This window comes from Botrytis sinoallii, assembly GCF_014898435.1.
Source record: "Botrytis sinoallii strain Bc 23 chromosome Unknown BSIN_019, whole genome shotgun sequence".
NCBI lineage: Eukaryota > Fungi > Ascomycota > Leotiomycetes > Helotiales > Sclerotiniaceae > Botrytis > Botrytis sinoallii.
The window spans coordinates 134,424-149,330 of record NW_024066046.1 but is presented as its reverse complement, the minus strand read 5'-3'; the positions used below and the strand labels follow the sequence as shown (position 1 = coordinate 149,330).

General features: G+C 44.5%; 4 protein-coding genes across 4 annotated transcripts; 1 reads left to right on the top strand and 3 right to left on the bottom strand.

Annotated features, from left to right (window-relative positions):
* The first annotated feature begins 758 nt into the window (after window positions 1-758).
* On the top strand, window positions 759-1,837 carry EAF02_009273 (uncharacterized protein). Its single transcript, XM_038905321.1, has 4 exons — window positions 759-913; window positions 966-1,135; window positions 1,195-1,323; window positions 1,434-1,837. Exons 1-4 carry the CDS (start codon window positions 814-816, stop codon window positions 1,779-1,781), a joined length of 747 nt encoding a protein of 248 aa, XP_038754774.1. The 5' UTR covers window positions 759-813; the 3' UTR covers window positions 1,782-1,837.
* An 80-nt stretch (window positions 1,838-1,917) lies between these two features.
* On the bottom strand, window positions 1,918-7,845 carry EAF02_009272 (uncharacterized protein; the record flags this gene model as incomplete). The annotated part of the gene is given in 10 exon segments (XM_038905320.1): window positions 1,918-2,228; window positions 2,964-3,661; window positions 3,726-4,122; window positions 4,227-4,276; window positions 4,345-4,508; window positions 4,590-4,888; window positions 5,005-5,663; window positions 5,681-6,739; window positions 6,798-7,579; window positions 7,651-7,845. The coding sequence occupies 10 exon segments, from the start codon at window positions 7,843-7,845 to the stop codon at window positions 1,918-1,920; spliced, it is 4,614 nt and encodes a 1,537-aa protein (XP_038754773.1).
* Window positions 7,846-8,634: 789 nt separating this feature from the next.
* On the bottom strand, window positions 8,635-10,001 carry EAF02_009271 (uncharacterized protein; the record flags this gene model as incomplete). The annotated part of the gene is made up of 3 exons (XM_038905319.1): window positions 8,635-8,917; window positions 8,975-9,044; window positions 9,155-10,001. 3 exons carry the CDS (start codon window positions 9,999-10,001, stop codon window positions 8,635-8,637), a joined length of 1,200 nt encoding a protein of 399 aa, XP_038754772.1.
* A 1,059-nt stretch (window positions 10,002-11,060) lies between these two features.
* On the bottom strand, window positions 11,061-14,179 carry EAF02_009270 (uncharacterized protein). The gene is made up of 3 exons (XM_038905318.1): window positions 13,754-14,179; window positions 12,090-13,555; window positions 11,061-12,033 (listed from the first exon to the last, which is right to left on the bottom strand). The coding sequence occupies exons 2-3, from the start codon at window positions 13,441-13,443 to the stop codon at window positions 11,978-11,980; spliced, it is 1,410 nt and encodes a 469-aa protein (XP_038754771.1). The 5' UTR covers window positions 13,444-13,555; window positions 13,754-14,179; the 3' UTR covers window positions 11,061-11,977.
* Between the last annotated feature and the right edge of the window lie 728 nt (window positions 14,180-14,907).

Genomic DNA, 14,907 nt, shown 5'->3' with positions numbered 1-14,907 from the left:
TTTCTGTTACACGGGACTTGGCACGACATCCACTTTTCTTCTACTGCGCAACGGCGAAGTAATACCATGGGCTTGTTTTCTTGTTACACATAGAAAATTTCTAAAAGCTTGATTCTGCACAAATCTCGGTCAAGCAATCCGAGAAAACCTCAATTGCTGGACTTTAACACATTCCTACGGCAACAGCAACAGCGACGGGGGGTGGAAGCAGGTGCTAAAAAAAGGTGCTGCAAGGAATGTTCTTTGGCACAGGGCAGCGTGAAGCTCTGCAGATAGTGTATTCTACACACCTGTGGGTGTACTGAACTTTTATTCGATCTTGACATGTGATTTGGAATACCTCTTTTGGCAGACGGTGTAGGATGTGCTGATCCACCAATAAAGCATGCGGATTGACCACAACACGCCCAGTATCATGTTACGTGTTTGTATTCCGAGAGAAATAAGCGAAACAAAATCTATATCATTCCGTACGATAGCATACTCCGTCAGCCTGTGTGTGGAGGACGTTCAAATTTTACCATTTGGTAAGGCTGTCGAGTTTCTACTCTTGAATCCAGACTAGGTATGCCCACTCTAAGCCCCGGGGAAAGCGCGCAGAAAACAGCCCGAGGGGACTGCATGATTACCCCGCTTACTGTGCCACATCCATACACAACAAATATACCCAGTGAATTTTGACGAGTGGGAGCTAGAATATCTCGTTTGTACGTCGGTTGTGAACTGCTTTGATACTTTCGGAAGAGCAGGACAGTAAAGTCGACAAACTCAAAAAATCAAATCAGTGAAATTTGATACGGAAATTGTATAGACATGGCTTCACCTCGAAAGATTGATAACCTGCCAGTTATTAAACAGCGGGCGCTTGACATGCAAGTGCTTTGTTTGGGACTCTCTCGTACTTCCACGATGTGTGAGTCTCGCACAGAATTAGTAAATGACTTCATTGTACTGACTTCCTTTAGCACTACAAGAATCACTCAACAAACTAGGCTACAGAACTTATCATTGTCGAGTTGCAGCACCCACAAAAGGTCATATCTCCCTATGGTTGGAAGGCTTCGACGCCAAGTTGAACGGAAATGGCAAACCTTTCGGTCGTGAGGAATTTGATAAGATTCTTACCAACTTTAGCGTTAGTCTTTTGTTAAAAACTATCTCATTACTCAAATGTATGCTGAATCATTCCGATAGGCTACCACAGATATGCCAGCTGTGAATTTTTCTGAAGAACTCCTGGCGGCATATCCAGCTGCGAAAGTCATTTTGACCACGAGAGATCCAGATAAGTGGATTGAATCGGTGGAGAGATCAATATATGCTGTTATACACTCGCGCATCTGACCCTTGTTAAAGATTATTCTGCCAGTATGTAAATTTTTAAAAATCAAATAAAAGTCTAGCCTGTCAATGTTAACCAAGTACAAACATAGGAAGCTCTCCCATTCCGTCAACTTCTCATAATCGCACTCACTGACTGGTCCGGTGGCGAGCCGGAAGATCGCAAAGCTCTTCGCGCAGGATTTATTGCTCATAGTGAGAAAATCAGAAGACTTGCTGGCGGAAGACTTCTTGAGTTCTCACCCAAAGATGGTTGGGAATTACTCTGTAATTTTTTGGGCAAGCCTGTTCCAAATGAACCTTATCCGTATGTCAACGCGGGAAATGATACACACAGGCTGTTTGTGCTTTCCATGGTGTTTAATTTCTTCATCAAGTGGTCTAAGTGGATTGGTGCCGTTGTAGTGGCATTGGCGACTTTTCGATGGCTGAAGCACTGAAATATCGTGGTCCTCGGGCTATTAGTACCTTATTTATGCAATGAAAATATCAGGATGATACTTTTAAAACAGCGTTTTGTTTCCATTTCATTTTAATGAGTGTTATGTAAGTTTGACTCTGGGCCTTTGCAGTTGCTCAAAGTACCACCTTCCTCAGAGGTTTTTCCCAGAGAAGAAATGTAGCCAGTATTCCACAGCCACTCAATCCTACTAGAACCTTCAATTGCTCACTAAATCCGGCCGCATACGCCAATCTCACATCCTCCTGCAGTGATGCTGGTAGAATTGATATGTCTTGAGATGATTTGAGCAGTGCCTCAAGCTGCATTGCTGTGACCTCTCCTTTCAATAAGGATTTAATCTTTCTATTTAAAACATTGGAACAGATAGCGATACCCAAAGCACCACCTAGCTCTCGAGCTTGGAAAAACGCACTCATAGATACAGCTATATTTGTTAATGTTAGTTAGGTAATTCGTTTTAAGCACTTCATTATTATACGATACATCTCAATTCCCCTTTCGATTCCCATTATCATTCTTCTTTCCATTTCAAGATACCCTCTCTATCCTTATTCTGAAGTTTCCTCGTCTCTTTAGAGACTCGGACTGTAGGCTACTTTAAGAGTCTGTATGGGGGTTTGTACTATAAAGGGTACGGAACTGAAGAAAGGTTGTGATTGGTAAATATAGTTATTAATAAAGGATTAAAAGAAAGTTGAAAGCTTCGCTTCCAACTTATACGAAAGGCTAGCTAAAATGACTAGTAGAGCCGAGTCATGTGACCAGAGGGTACGTGCGCCCTCACATGTACTAAACCTAATATATAGTCTTAGAGAATAAATGTTCTTATTATAATCAAAGACTATATATTAGAAAAGATTAAGAAGATTTGTAATTAATGTAAAATAGATATAAGATGTGTATATATACAGATTTGATATTTTGATATTTTGATATATTTATTTTATATTATTTTTATTTGAACTACTTATTAATAGATATATATAATTATTATATTTACATAAACATACCTTGTACAAGCCTTCATAATAGTCTACTGTAAGAGTCACTCTGCTCGTCGGGAAAAGCGACGATTAGACTAAGAATGCCTTACCCTACCCCGCTATCCCGCCGCCCTAACCAACTCCCCAAACCTACTCCCCTCTTCTCGCGCCAAGACCTCCGGCTTCCCCACCTCCACCACCACCCCCCCGATCCATCACCACCACCCTCCCATAATCCATCACCATCTCCAACCGATGACTAACCGCCACCACCGTATACCCCCGAAACTCCTCTCGAATAACCCCCGCCATGACCCTTTCCGTCTGCAGATCCACACTCGAGCTCACCTCATCTAGCAGCAAAATCCCCTTCTCACCCCCCCCTCCTCCTCTCCCGAAATTCCTCGCACGAATCCTCCGTCGAAGAAGCGCGCGTCCGAGAGAAAAAAGTTGTCGCTGTCCCGCGCTAAGAGTCGACGCATTCATACCCGCGTCCAATCCCCCGCGTTCTTGGATAAAAGACCAGAGATCGACGGTTTCGAGGACGGCGCGACATTCTGTGGGAGTGGAGATGTGGGAGGGATCGAGATTGGTTTGGAAGGTGGTGCCGTCGGGGAGGAAGACTGCTTCTTGGGGAACGGCAATGATGCGCTGACGGAGAGAGTCGCGGTTGATGCGGCGAAGCGGTATGTTGTCGATGATTGCGTTTGCGGCGGTTTCGTGAGTGGGGTCGAGCAGTTTGAGGAGGAGCGCGATTAGACTGGATTTTCCGCTGCCGGTGCGACCACAAATTGCGATTTTCTCGCCGGATGTGATGGTGAGATTGATGTCACGAAGAGCTAAGCTGGTTGTGCTATCGGTTGTATCTTCCACACTGTTAAAGGTATTAGCTTTACTCAATAATAGACATTGCGTCCATTAGGACTCTCGTCTCTTACTCGTAACCTGCAGATATACCCTTCAATTCAACCACGCCACTATGAGGCCAATGTTCAGGAGGAACAATGTTCTCTTCATCCTTATCCTCGGGCTTAACATTCTCATTAAACATCTTCAATCGAGCAATTGCTCCAATGGAAGTTTCCAGCTTAGTATAATAAGTGACAATACCCGAAAGATTCTCTCCAAAACTAATGAGTGTGTATAACGAAGCACCAGCAAACCCAGAATCGGAATGAAGTCGAACGGCAAGTGTTGTCACAACTACCGCCATTGCCATGACGACGAGATCAAGAACAAGGTTGAGCCATTCTTGAATCATGAGCAGGAAATAGGCGGGTCGTTGACTAGCGTTGATGAGACGAGCATTCTTTTGAACATCATCGGAAACAAAACCTGTTTAGTTTAAGCATTAGCAACAACGACTTTCCTGAACACAGAATGTTATTGCAAAATTATTGAAAATGCGATTTTGACTCATGAATTTAGACATTACTCACCAAAAGCTCTCAATGTAGCAATACCCCTGAGAGTATCAAGAAAATGCGTGCTAAACAACCACAAATTAGCATGAGCAGAACAACTTATCAAGAAATGACATTTTGGCGCTAAACTTACTACAAAGGACTTTTCGCCTCAAGATCCAGCAACCTGAGCTGTCGAGACGTTCGCAGGTAAAATCGCTGCACAACGTAAAGCAAAGCGCCCAGAAGCGGGTAGCTTATAGCCAAGTACACAGACGAAGTGAGCATAACTGCCATTTGACCGACTGCTTGAAACACCTGAAACATTCGCGTTAGACTACAGCACATATGAATTCCCTTCGAGGGTATTGACGACGTCAAGATACATGAGAAACTCACACAAAATAAAGTGTTCAGCGTTGCATCTGGCAACTCGGTATCTATAAGATTTAGATCTTGAGAAAAGAGGTTCGTTACAACCCCGGTATCCGTCTTGGTAAAAAATCGCAGTGGTGCTCGGATCAGTGTTCGCAAAGCATCATGGTGAAGTTTAGCACCCGCTTTTTTAACAGAAACGATGAAAAGTGTGATGCCAAGAAGAAGTAATGAGATGAGACCGCTAATTTGAAGTAAAGCGTATATCCCAGCGTAGTAAGCGTGAGATTTAGAGAAAGTGTCGTCGGTCCAATAATCGAGCCCTGTGATTCGTGACATTAGTGCTATGAAACTTTGTGGTTTGAATAAGATTCCGATGATTTAGCTCAACATGGCAATCTGTTTGAAATCTCACTATCCATGAGTAGAACCAACTTACAAATTGCAGGGAAATTAGTGAAGAAGCCCCAAAGAGCAGCAAAGAACAAACTACACACTGCTGAAAACCAGCCCATGCTCAAAAAGTAGTGTTTGTATACCGTCCCATCACCCATTTGACGAGATTTATCTACTTCCGGTGCAAGCGACGTTTCAGCCGTCTTCGTCGCCTCTAGCACATGTGGCTCTGATTGACGGACGCTATCCTTCGACGTTATATCCTCCGACGAAACCTCACTATCAGAAGAATTCTTCAATCCTAGACGTTGAACATAACCTTGTTTTCTCATCAACTCATTGAAACTACCTTGCTCTATAATAGTGCCTTCTCCAAGCGTGATAATGTAGTCTGCTGCTGGTAAATGTCTAACGCTATGAGTGCAAAGCACGACTGTGCATCGTCGTTTTCGTAGTAGCCCACTAGCACCAAAAACCTGCTGGAACACCTTTTCCTCGGTATCCGCATCTAAACCACTAAATACATCGTCTAGTACCAGTAGGTCAGACTGCAAGTATAGGGCTCGTGCAAGAGAAACCCGTTGCTTCTGACCTCCTGACAAAATGATTCCATCGGATCCAATATTTGTTTGATCTCCGAGTGGGAGTGTTGCTAGATCAAAGACTAGCGAGGTAGCATTGATTACTTCAGCATATCTCTCACTATCAAAATGAGAAACCCTATGATATTGTCCCTAACCGTCCCGTTATAGAGAAAAGCTGCTTGTTCGCAGAATCCAACGTGGGGAAATCTAGTGCTCAAAGACACATTACCTTCGCTGAAAGGAATTTCTCCAAGCAGTGCCTTACAGAGTGTCGATTTTCCAGACCCAATAGGTCCAACAACAATAGTGAGCGAGGATTTTGGTACTTCAACATTCATGTCTCGTAAAACGAAAGTATCTTCCTCCCAACCAAACTTTCCATTTTGGATAACAATAGGAGGCGCCAAATCTAGTTCCGAGTCTGAGGAAGCTACAATATCAGTTCTGATCTTCTCTGCGTCCAGCTTTCTATCAGTTAGTACTTTGCGGAAATCATGACGATTTTCGCACTCTAAAAAGGCCTGAATACGTCCGAGACAGGCTAGCCCAGAGATGAGCTCCGGAGCAGATTGAAATATTTTAGATAGCGGAACCGTGAGAAGCGTAAGAAAAGAAAGACTCGTAAAGACCCTCGAAGCATCCAGTGTTTTCGAAGTAAATGCAAAGGTTAGCGGCGGACCAATCAGCAGGGGAATAAAGCCAAAAAGCGCCGCAATGATGAATATTTTGCGAAATCGTGCTCCGGCCGCAAGTTCCTCGACGCGAAGTTTCTGGACAAAGTCACTGACGGTGCCAGAGAGTCCAGATATCTTCAGGTTTTTCATGCTGGCGATGACTGTAGCCGTTAAACCCACACGTTTCTGGACGCCCGACATCCAACTCCTCTGCGAATCTCCAGCAAAATTCATTAGGATTGCCAAGCCGAAAAAGCAAACTATAACGAGTCCCATTGGTGCAATGAACACCAGACCAAGTCGAGTGTATAACATCCACCCTGCAATTGTGGCCTGGACAATACTGGCCCAAACTTCGTGCAGATTTCTCATACCCATCTTGATTCGCTCTATATCAGTGCTCATCAAAGTAAGCGCCGCGCTGTCGTCATCAGCTCCAATACGAGCTTTGGTGACATTAATGTAAGTTTCTGTGGCCAATATTGATCTTGCCATAGTACGTGTTCGATGGTGAAGGTACCTACAGATAAGTGTTAGTGATCAGTGTCGTAGATTTTTAACCGTGGTTTATAACATACCAATAGAAGGCCCTTGAGATAGCAATTCCAGAGTAGATGAATACGCTGGCGCCAATGAATCCATACCCAACGTTCGCATCAATTTCAGGCTGGGCCAAGGTATCCAACAGTCTTTCTATAAAAAGAGGTTGACAAAACGTGAAAGCAATAAGTGCTAGGCGCAACGGTATAGGAAGTAAAAGAGGGACTTTTAACGTGCGAATTAGCACCTTCAAAAGACCAAACTTATCGCCTTTCAGTTTAGAATAATCTATATTCTTGGAGAACCCATCGTGCAGTGATTTCGCATCGAAAGAGCTATCTAAAGGATAAAGATCTTCAATCGCTAAAACCTTGTTGTATCCCATCAAAAACATCTTATTGAGCCAGAAGAACACACCGAGCGAAAATATACCGCTCGTCTCTTCCGGACTATGCTCTTTCTCATTCCAGCTTACCCATTTGGACTTTTGTCGTGATTCCAAAAGCAGGATTACACATTTGAGAGCCAGAGCGGCTATGAAGATACTGCTGTAAACAAGCCCGGACTTGTTGTCCGACGACAGGAAGAGTGTTCTTGCCTGAGCCGCATCCAACAGAAGAGTAAAAAACAAGTAACTATTCAACACTACCGACGGCCTTGGACTTCTGCTATGATCAATGACACTTAGGGGTATCATGCACAGGCCAGCTACCAACTTGAGAGCCGACGCCGCTACAAACATGCTAGACACATGCAAAGATGCAACCGCAGCAAAAACCAGAAGTGACAGTTCCAGAGCGACATATATCACGATAGCACCCTACGACACTTCAATCAGCACTCGATTATCATCCCTCTATATCCTTGAGCTCGAATCAAACTAAAACATACCACTTTGACAAGTTGAAACCCCGGCGCATTTACAACCGTGGGCTTCCGAGCCCGAGAACCCATCCGCCAACATGCTATCACGATGAACAAGGCAGAGGGTATAATGGAGAAGAACAACTGCTCAAACTGGATACTGAAATCAAACTCCTCTTGATTCATCTGGAGCAGATTCTCCCCTCCATTGAAGAAAGGCATTTTGCATGCTTGAAATCTTGACTGTTTCAATCCAAGTCGATTGCCGTCGGGGCAAGCAATATCTAGTTCTATTTCAGGACGTTGGAAAAATCAGTTGCGTTGCTGTAATCCGATCTCAGGTAGACCAAATTGATAAAGCAAGCATGCACAAGAGTCCATAGGGCTAGCTCCTTAAATAGAGCTTGTTAAATTGGAGCAAAAGAGACGGCATCACGGAGGCTCGGAGGATGACACGCAAGTCTGTGCTTCATAAGCTTATCTAGCTCGTCTAGGTACTTGCTGGGGGTTAGCGAATGCTGTAAATCCCTGGTGATGACAATGACCGAATTAGGAAGGTCATTATGTGATGATAGCCTGGGATACCTTACTCATAAAGTGAAGGGTATTCATCAACGAATACGCAGAATCAAACCAACCATTCTCCATTGTGCAAGATGATAGTATGATACACATCCCAGGATTCCCAACAAGACACATGAGCATCAGCACTAGCCTGCTTGTCTTTCAATCGTACGACGGTTTGCTCTAAACGTTGATGAATGAAATCACTCAATAGCCATGACGACTTCATAGCCTGGTATGTATCCATCATATTTCATATCTGCATTGGCATGCCTGTTTTACGTCAAGAGTAATGAAAAGTGTACAAAATCCCTGGAAATGATAAAACTCCAGCCCAATCCTCCAATTATCAACATGTGAGTGCTAAACGTGATATACAGTCCATTTTATCATCAACCTCATTAAACTTTCTCTCCATGAGAGTCCCCTCATATCCCTCTCACTGTTTTACTTCTCGAATCCCCCCCTATTACCCACCACCACAACCACCAAACTCGTCACCATCAATGCACCTGTAATCATTGCCACAAGCGCAATACTGCCCCTACTAGCTGGGAATTTTCCTCGAATAATATAGAACTGCCCCTCAAAATATCGATGAAACCCTACTGAGAGCATGAGAATCGATATTCCCACAAAAGTGGCGCCTAGGGGTTTGCCAAGATGGCGGAGACTGCTTTTAGGCTCTGGTGGGGCGGGGGTAGTGGAGCTTGAAGTATTAAGGCGGAATCTAGGGAGGAAGAAGGTTAGTGGGGAGTGAGAAGGCGGGGGAGGGAAAGAGACGTACAGTTGAGTGATTGCAATTCCGATACTAGCGAAGGCGAGGGAAGTTCGCAACCAAGCTAAAAATGTTCTTTCTATCCACACCCCATAGTTAGCAACATAACAAATCAATACATGTCCATCCTCAGACGTGTGACAAACGAGTCGTGTGATCTGAATTTAGCGAGAGAAAGAAACCACAAACCAAGTGCCAAATGATCCCTCGCAACACTCCCCTTATTTTCCAACTCAATACTTCCATATTCATCCATCATTCTCTTCCACCATTTTCCTATCTTTCCACTTCGCTTCGTCCTACTCTCATCTTCAGTAATTACCCCTTCAGCCTCGGTCCCTGAAAGTCCTCTCCCTCTTCCCGTTCCCCATACGCCTCCTCTCTTGTTTGGGTCCTTTGCTCCGAGTTTCCTCCTCGTGCTGTTGTTTCCATTATTCGTATCTGCGGTTATCGCTGTAGTTCCGCCGCTGACGCCTCCATAGCTCATATCGGGTCCGCGTCTTAATACACTCGTTTCTTCATCTGCGCTACTTTCCCCTCTGCTTTCTTTACCATTTGTATGCCCATGTCCATTTCCATTTCCAATCCCATGCCCATTCTCATTTTCATTCTCATATCCATCCACTCCCCTCGCAGGACTCTGACTCTCCTCCCCATCCCCAGGGGTCTCCATTGTAATCTTCCTATTCCTCGCCTCTTCCAAAATACTATCAATCCTCTGTCTCTTCCCCTCTTTAATCCTCTGGCTCCCTTGAGCACTAACACTCCCACTCCTGCTTCCACTCCTACTACCCGTTCGCGGACTCGGACTCTGTCCTTGATGTATACTCGAGCTCGATCCAATCTCAATATTCGCCTTCGGAGTATTCGGTCTCAATTGTAATGTATCTGTCGAGCGCGCATGATCATTCGCATCCGTTCGTATCCTATTCAAATCCGTCTGCGAACTCGAATTCGTCGTACTTATATCCAACGAAACCTGCGACTGCGAATTTATCCTCCCCTCGATCCCATCCGGTCTCTTTGTACTCTCCATTACAGCCCCAACACAACGTCCCAGGCACCTACTATCCTATCCTATCCCAGCACGCACACTATACTATCCCACCGCGCAATTTCTCCGCTTGCAGATAGATTTAGCTGCAGCTTCTCAATCAACCAATTACCGCAATCGCTCTCGTGCAACCCGAGTGCAATTGTCCAATCAATCGATCAATCGATCAATCGATCAATCGATCAATCGATCCAGAGACTCCAACCTGGTACAAAACAAAGCCGCCTCTTCCCTACCTCTCGCACTGCGTCTTGCAGCCAAACTCGGAGACGAAACCTTGGAACAAAAGAATCTCAGCGCACGTATATCGCTCGGCGAATTGCGTGCTTCCCTCTCACTCTCCTCTGTGAAACTCGATGATAAACCTATGTATGTAATCACAATTAAACCAAAGCAAAGATCAAAAACCAAGCAGAACGAAAGTCTCTGGAATAAATACTAAGAGCTCCTTTCAGCTCTTGCAGCTTTTAAATAACTACCTAGTTTTATGCCGAGGGCGGAGAACATTTATTAAAAGGAATCTAGCCTAGAAGTCGGTGGTGTGGGGTCCCGGGTTTCTTTGCGGTAGTCTTTGCTGTAGGGTGAAAATTAAGCATAAGATTAGCCTTTAAACTCCTCAACAGTAAATCTCCTTCCAAACAGCCAGAGCTGCCGTCACAGTATTTGGATACTTAGATAATCAAATGGACGAAGATGTTAGTTATAACATGTTGTTCAACAGAGAATCATTCTTCCACCTATAATATAATATTATAGAAGGGATTTAATAAAACTACTACCAGATGGCTGAATCATATGTCAAAGAAATACCTACTAGGTAGGTAGGTATCGAAAAAAAGGGGAATATCAGGCATTTGATCGATCAGTAACGGCAGGGCTCAATATATCTACCGGCATTGCTGATCTAAACATCAATTATAATCTACAGGTTGACGACATCGATCAAAGATGAGACCATCATTCACGTTTATGTTCACACTCACAGGCGCAGAAAGACAGTCATATATGAACATCATCAGGAAAGAAAAGCGAAGAAAGTTATAAGAAACCAAAGAGATTTTAATTTGTATACACGAAAAAGGCCACACACTTCATCTGAATGTTCTATTTACTTGTTTTTTTGATTTTTCTGTTCTCAAAAATTTCTCAACATCTTTCTTGAAAAGGTAGAATAAGTAGAGTGTAACTGATCTCCCTTTCCCTGTCTGTGTTGTGCCGACTAGACTACTTTATATTGATACATGTACCATATTCTGCAGCCTCTGCCGTCAAATTTTCCATTCACATCCACATGAAACAAGTGTTATAGCTCTCTACCACATCTCCTTGGAAGAGAGATATGGTGGTAATTTCTGTTTCGTATGCGCGCTCCGTCCAAACATTTGTAGCCAGTATGAAAACATATGCAAGAGTGCCTGCGGCAAATTGATAAAAAGGCCGTAGGGATAAAGGGGCACTCTGAACCAGGAGCACGTCTCCTTCAAAATGAGTAACGGATACATAGAAGAGTTAACCAAGGTGATTGCTTCAAGGAAAGAGGGCTTTCCTATTCGTCATATGAGCATTCATCTGCTGAGAACACAACTTTTTTTCTACCAACAACCCCAACCCCCCTCAAGAAATCCATCCATGCTTATAACAACCATCTGGAACGTGGTATTCCAACGGCCAGATATCTTCCACTTCAATAATGTAAAAACATTAGCGACATTTATTACAAAGGAAAAGTTACCACACGAAGTACATTCAGAGATCGGATGGAGGGGGTATCTTATTGGCAAATTTGTTTGAACATTGCAAGTCGAGCGTGGGTTCGAACATCCGAGACTTAGAATGACTTGAGGGCGAGTAAAGAAAAAAATGACTACAACGATCATAAGCCGCAATTGTGGATATGCGCGCGGAAAGAAAACAACAATATGTGCAACGGAAATTTTGCAAAGGGAAAATTGAGAAACTCAAGCGCCTATGGTGAGAAGACGTATGTAGCGGTTCCGCCCGAGAGAATGGAGACCTAAAGAACTTGTTAGTTTATGACCCCACACCTTATAGATAGATCAATGAACTTACGGTTGCAACCTGTTGAGGACTCAACATTATTGTTGTAGTATGTTCCTGATTTGTACGAACATTTTCCGGAGACGTCACCTTCGATAGTGATGGTGAAATTCAAGGTACCGTATGTGTTGGTTGGGGTGTTGGGGATGATTGACAACCAAGTGGTACCAGAGGCATCTCTTCCAACACCAGCATTGACAGGAGCCCAGTTACCAAGGTTTCCACCCGAAGTACCCCAAACACAGGCTTCAGAGGTGGAAGCTCCTTGTGGGTTGATGTAGTATTGTGCGGATGTTGGAAGTCCTTCCCATGAGTAGTAGTTACTGGCATCTGGGCAAGTCAAGTCATAGGTTTGTCCAGGGGAGGTTGCCAATGGAACGGTCTCAGCCTCGAGACCAGGGTAATCAGTACGGCAAACAGCCACAATGCTGTCGAGCTTGTTCTCAACCTTGACGGATCCGGATCCAGCAGTGCAGAGTTGCTTGGTGGTAGTTCGGGACAACTCGAGCATGCCGTTGGAGTTGCAGTAAAGACCACCGATGGATTCACCAGTGCTTCCTTGTGCGGTAGGCCATTGAGATTTCTGGTATCCCGCTGGGCAGGCATACGAGCAGAATGCGCCCTTGACACATCCACCGCTGGTAAGTGTGTTAATAGTAACGATCGAGGAAGCAGCGGTGGTGTAACCAGGGGTGCTTTGGATACCGATCCATCCATCTAACCCAAGGTAATCGACAGCAACTGGGCCATAATTGGATGGGAAAGTGGAACAAGGGATTTTGCCACTTGGAAAGTCAGGCCAGTTGCCGGAGCTGCTGGAGGAAGTGGAGCTATCAGAGGAACTGTCGCTACTGGCTGAAGAGGAGGCAGCAGCCGCACTGGTAGAGGCGACAGAGGCGACAGAGCTTGATTCTGAAGTGGATGATGCAGCGCTTGATTTCGGGGTGTATGCAGCCTTGGTGGAAGAGGCAGATGAGGAAACCTCAATGAACTCCGCGGCAGCCTTGACGATCGAACTGGTGGAGGTAGCTGCTGGAGTGGTTGAGGGAGCAGCTGATGTGGACGCGACAGATGGGGAACCAGTGTACCAGTTAGTAGCAGAAGGGGCATCTTCGACAGCATCTCCCACTAAAATATATTTTCCAGATTTCAATCCGTCCTGAACTTCGGCCAAAGAGATATCCTTTCCATTGAGCATGTAGACCGTCTCGACTGGACCTGGCATAACTTCTGTCACGGAGACAATGGTGTTATCGCGTGCGACCTTGTTTGCTCTCGCTGGGTGACGGTGTTGATGGTTGTGTGGTTGCGCAATTGCAACACCGGCAACGCTGAGAAGCGCAACAGAAACTGGGGTGAACTTCATTGTGAAGAAGTGAACTCTTGCGATATGGATAGACGAAAGGTTTTCTTGACTCGGAAATTCAAAGGCTCTTAATATATCGACTGAATTGGACGGAGTAAACGAGTGAGGTTGACTTCAAAGGAGAAGAAGAGAAGATATTAGCATTCCGAACCCAGATGCGACGAATTGACTCTTCTAAATTGAAAGGCGAGGCGAAGTTGGATAGCAATGGCAATGGCAAGAGACAAACGAGTCGACAGGGAAATGAGATTTAAATGGAGCATGGCGGGACGGTGAATAAATAAAAAACACGAGAACTCGCAGCACATACCTTGGCTATGGGTCTTTCTGACTTAATTTGAACGATTCACTCTAAATGAAAGGTCTGTTGCTAGGGGATGGAGAATAATTTGTAAGGGGGAGAGATGAACAAATTAAGTGTTGATGTAAAAAAGGGTCGCTATGGGGAGAGAGGGAGGGAAGGATTGTAAAGGATAGTTGAGGGTGATGGAGTATTTTGAATTGAATTTGAATTGATTTGATCTGTTAATTGAATTTTGCAGGACGAGAGAAGATTGTGATTGCTGTTGAGATAAAAGTCGCTGTTCCAAATGAATGTGGTAGAGAGTTGATGATTATCTGGGTATGATAACAACTCTCAGTTGGGAGGGAATGCTTTGCGAGGGGAAAAAGAGGGTTGATGAGGTCTGAAGGAGTGAGGTGGTTAAAGGGAGAAGTATCACGAATAAGATGAGAAGTCTTTCCAAGGTAAACGCAGAATCGCACGGAGTATAAGAAAACAGAGGAGGACCAGGAGGCGGACGTGGCTAAGGGAACGAAAGCAAGAAGGGGTGAACAAGGGTGCCAGACCACTCAGAGCCAAGCATCGAAATTAGATTCAGGTACAAAACAATTTCACGAGCCAATGACAAGGCCACAAATGGCAGACGCTAAGGGAAATATCCTAGCTTGGGCCGGTCCTCACCCCTGCTCACCTTGTCACCTTGTCAGTACTAGCGTCGGGTCTAACCATATTTGGTAACATATAATATAAGAGATGAACTCCAAAACATTGAGATTCATTTTGATTTCGGGATTTGCAGCATGGGGGGGAGTGGAAGATATTGGGTCTGCCCAGGTGATAATGGAGATGATTGAGATAATTTTGGTTCTTCCGTCTTCCGCTTCCTCCCCAAATACTTTTATACTTTGATTACTGTCGGTGATAGGGTCATCGATCGCTCAGATGAAGGTCAAATCTTAAGATTCTTTATTTTTTCCCTAGAGATGATGAATTTAGAGGCTTGGCTGGACGGGCAAGAGATATTTATGGGGTGGAAGTAGGGATAGAGATGGTAGAGAAGTGGTAGAGATGGTTGAGATGGTCTTGTTGTCTTGTCTGACTGGAGTGAGTCTGGAGTCTGGAGTCTGGACAGTATAGATGACAGTATAGATGGACTCTGGACTCTGGACAGTATAGTGGAC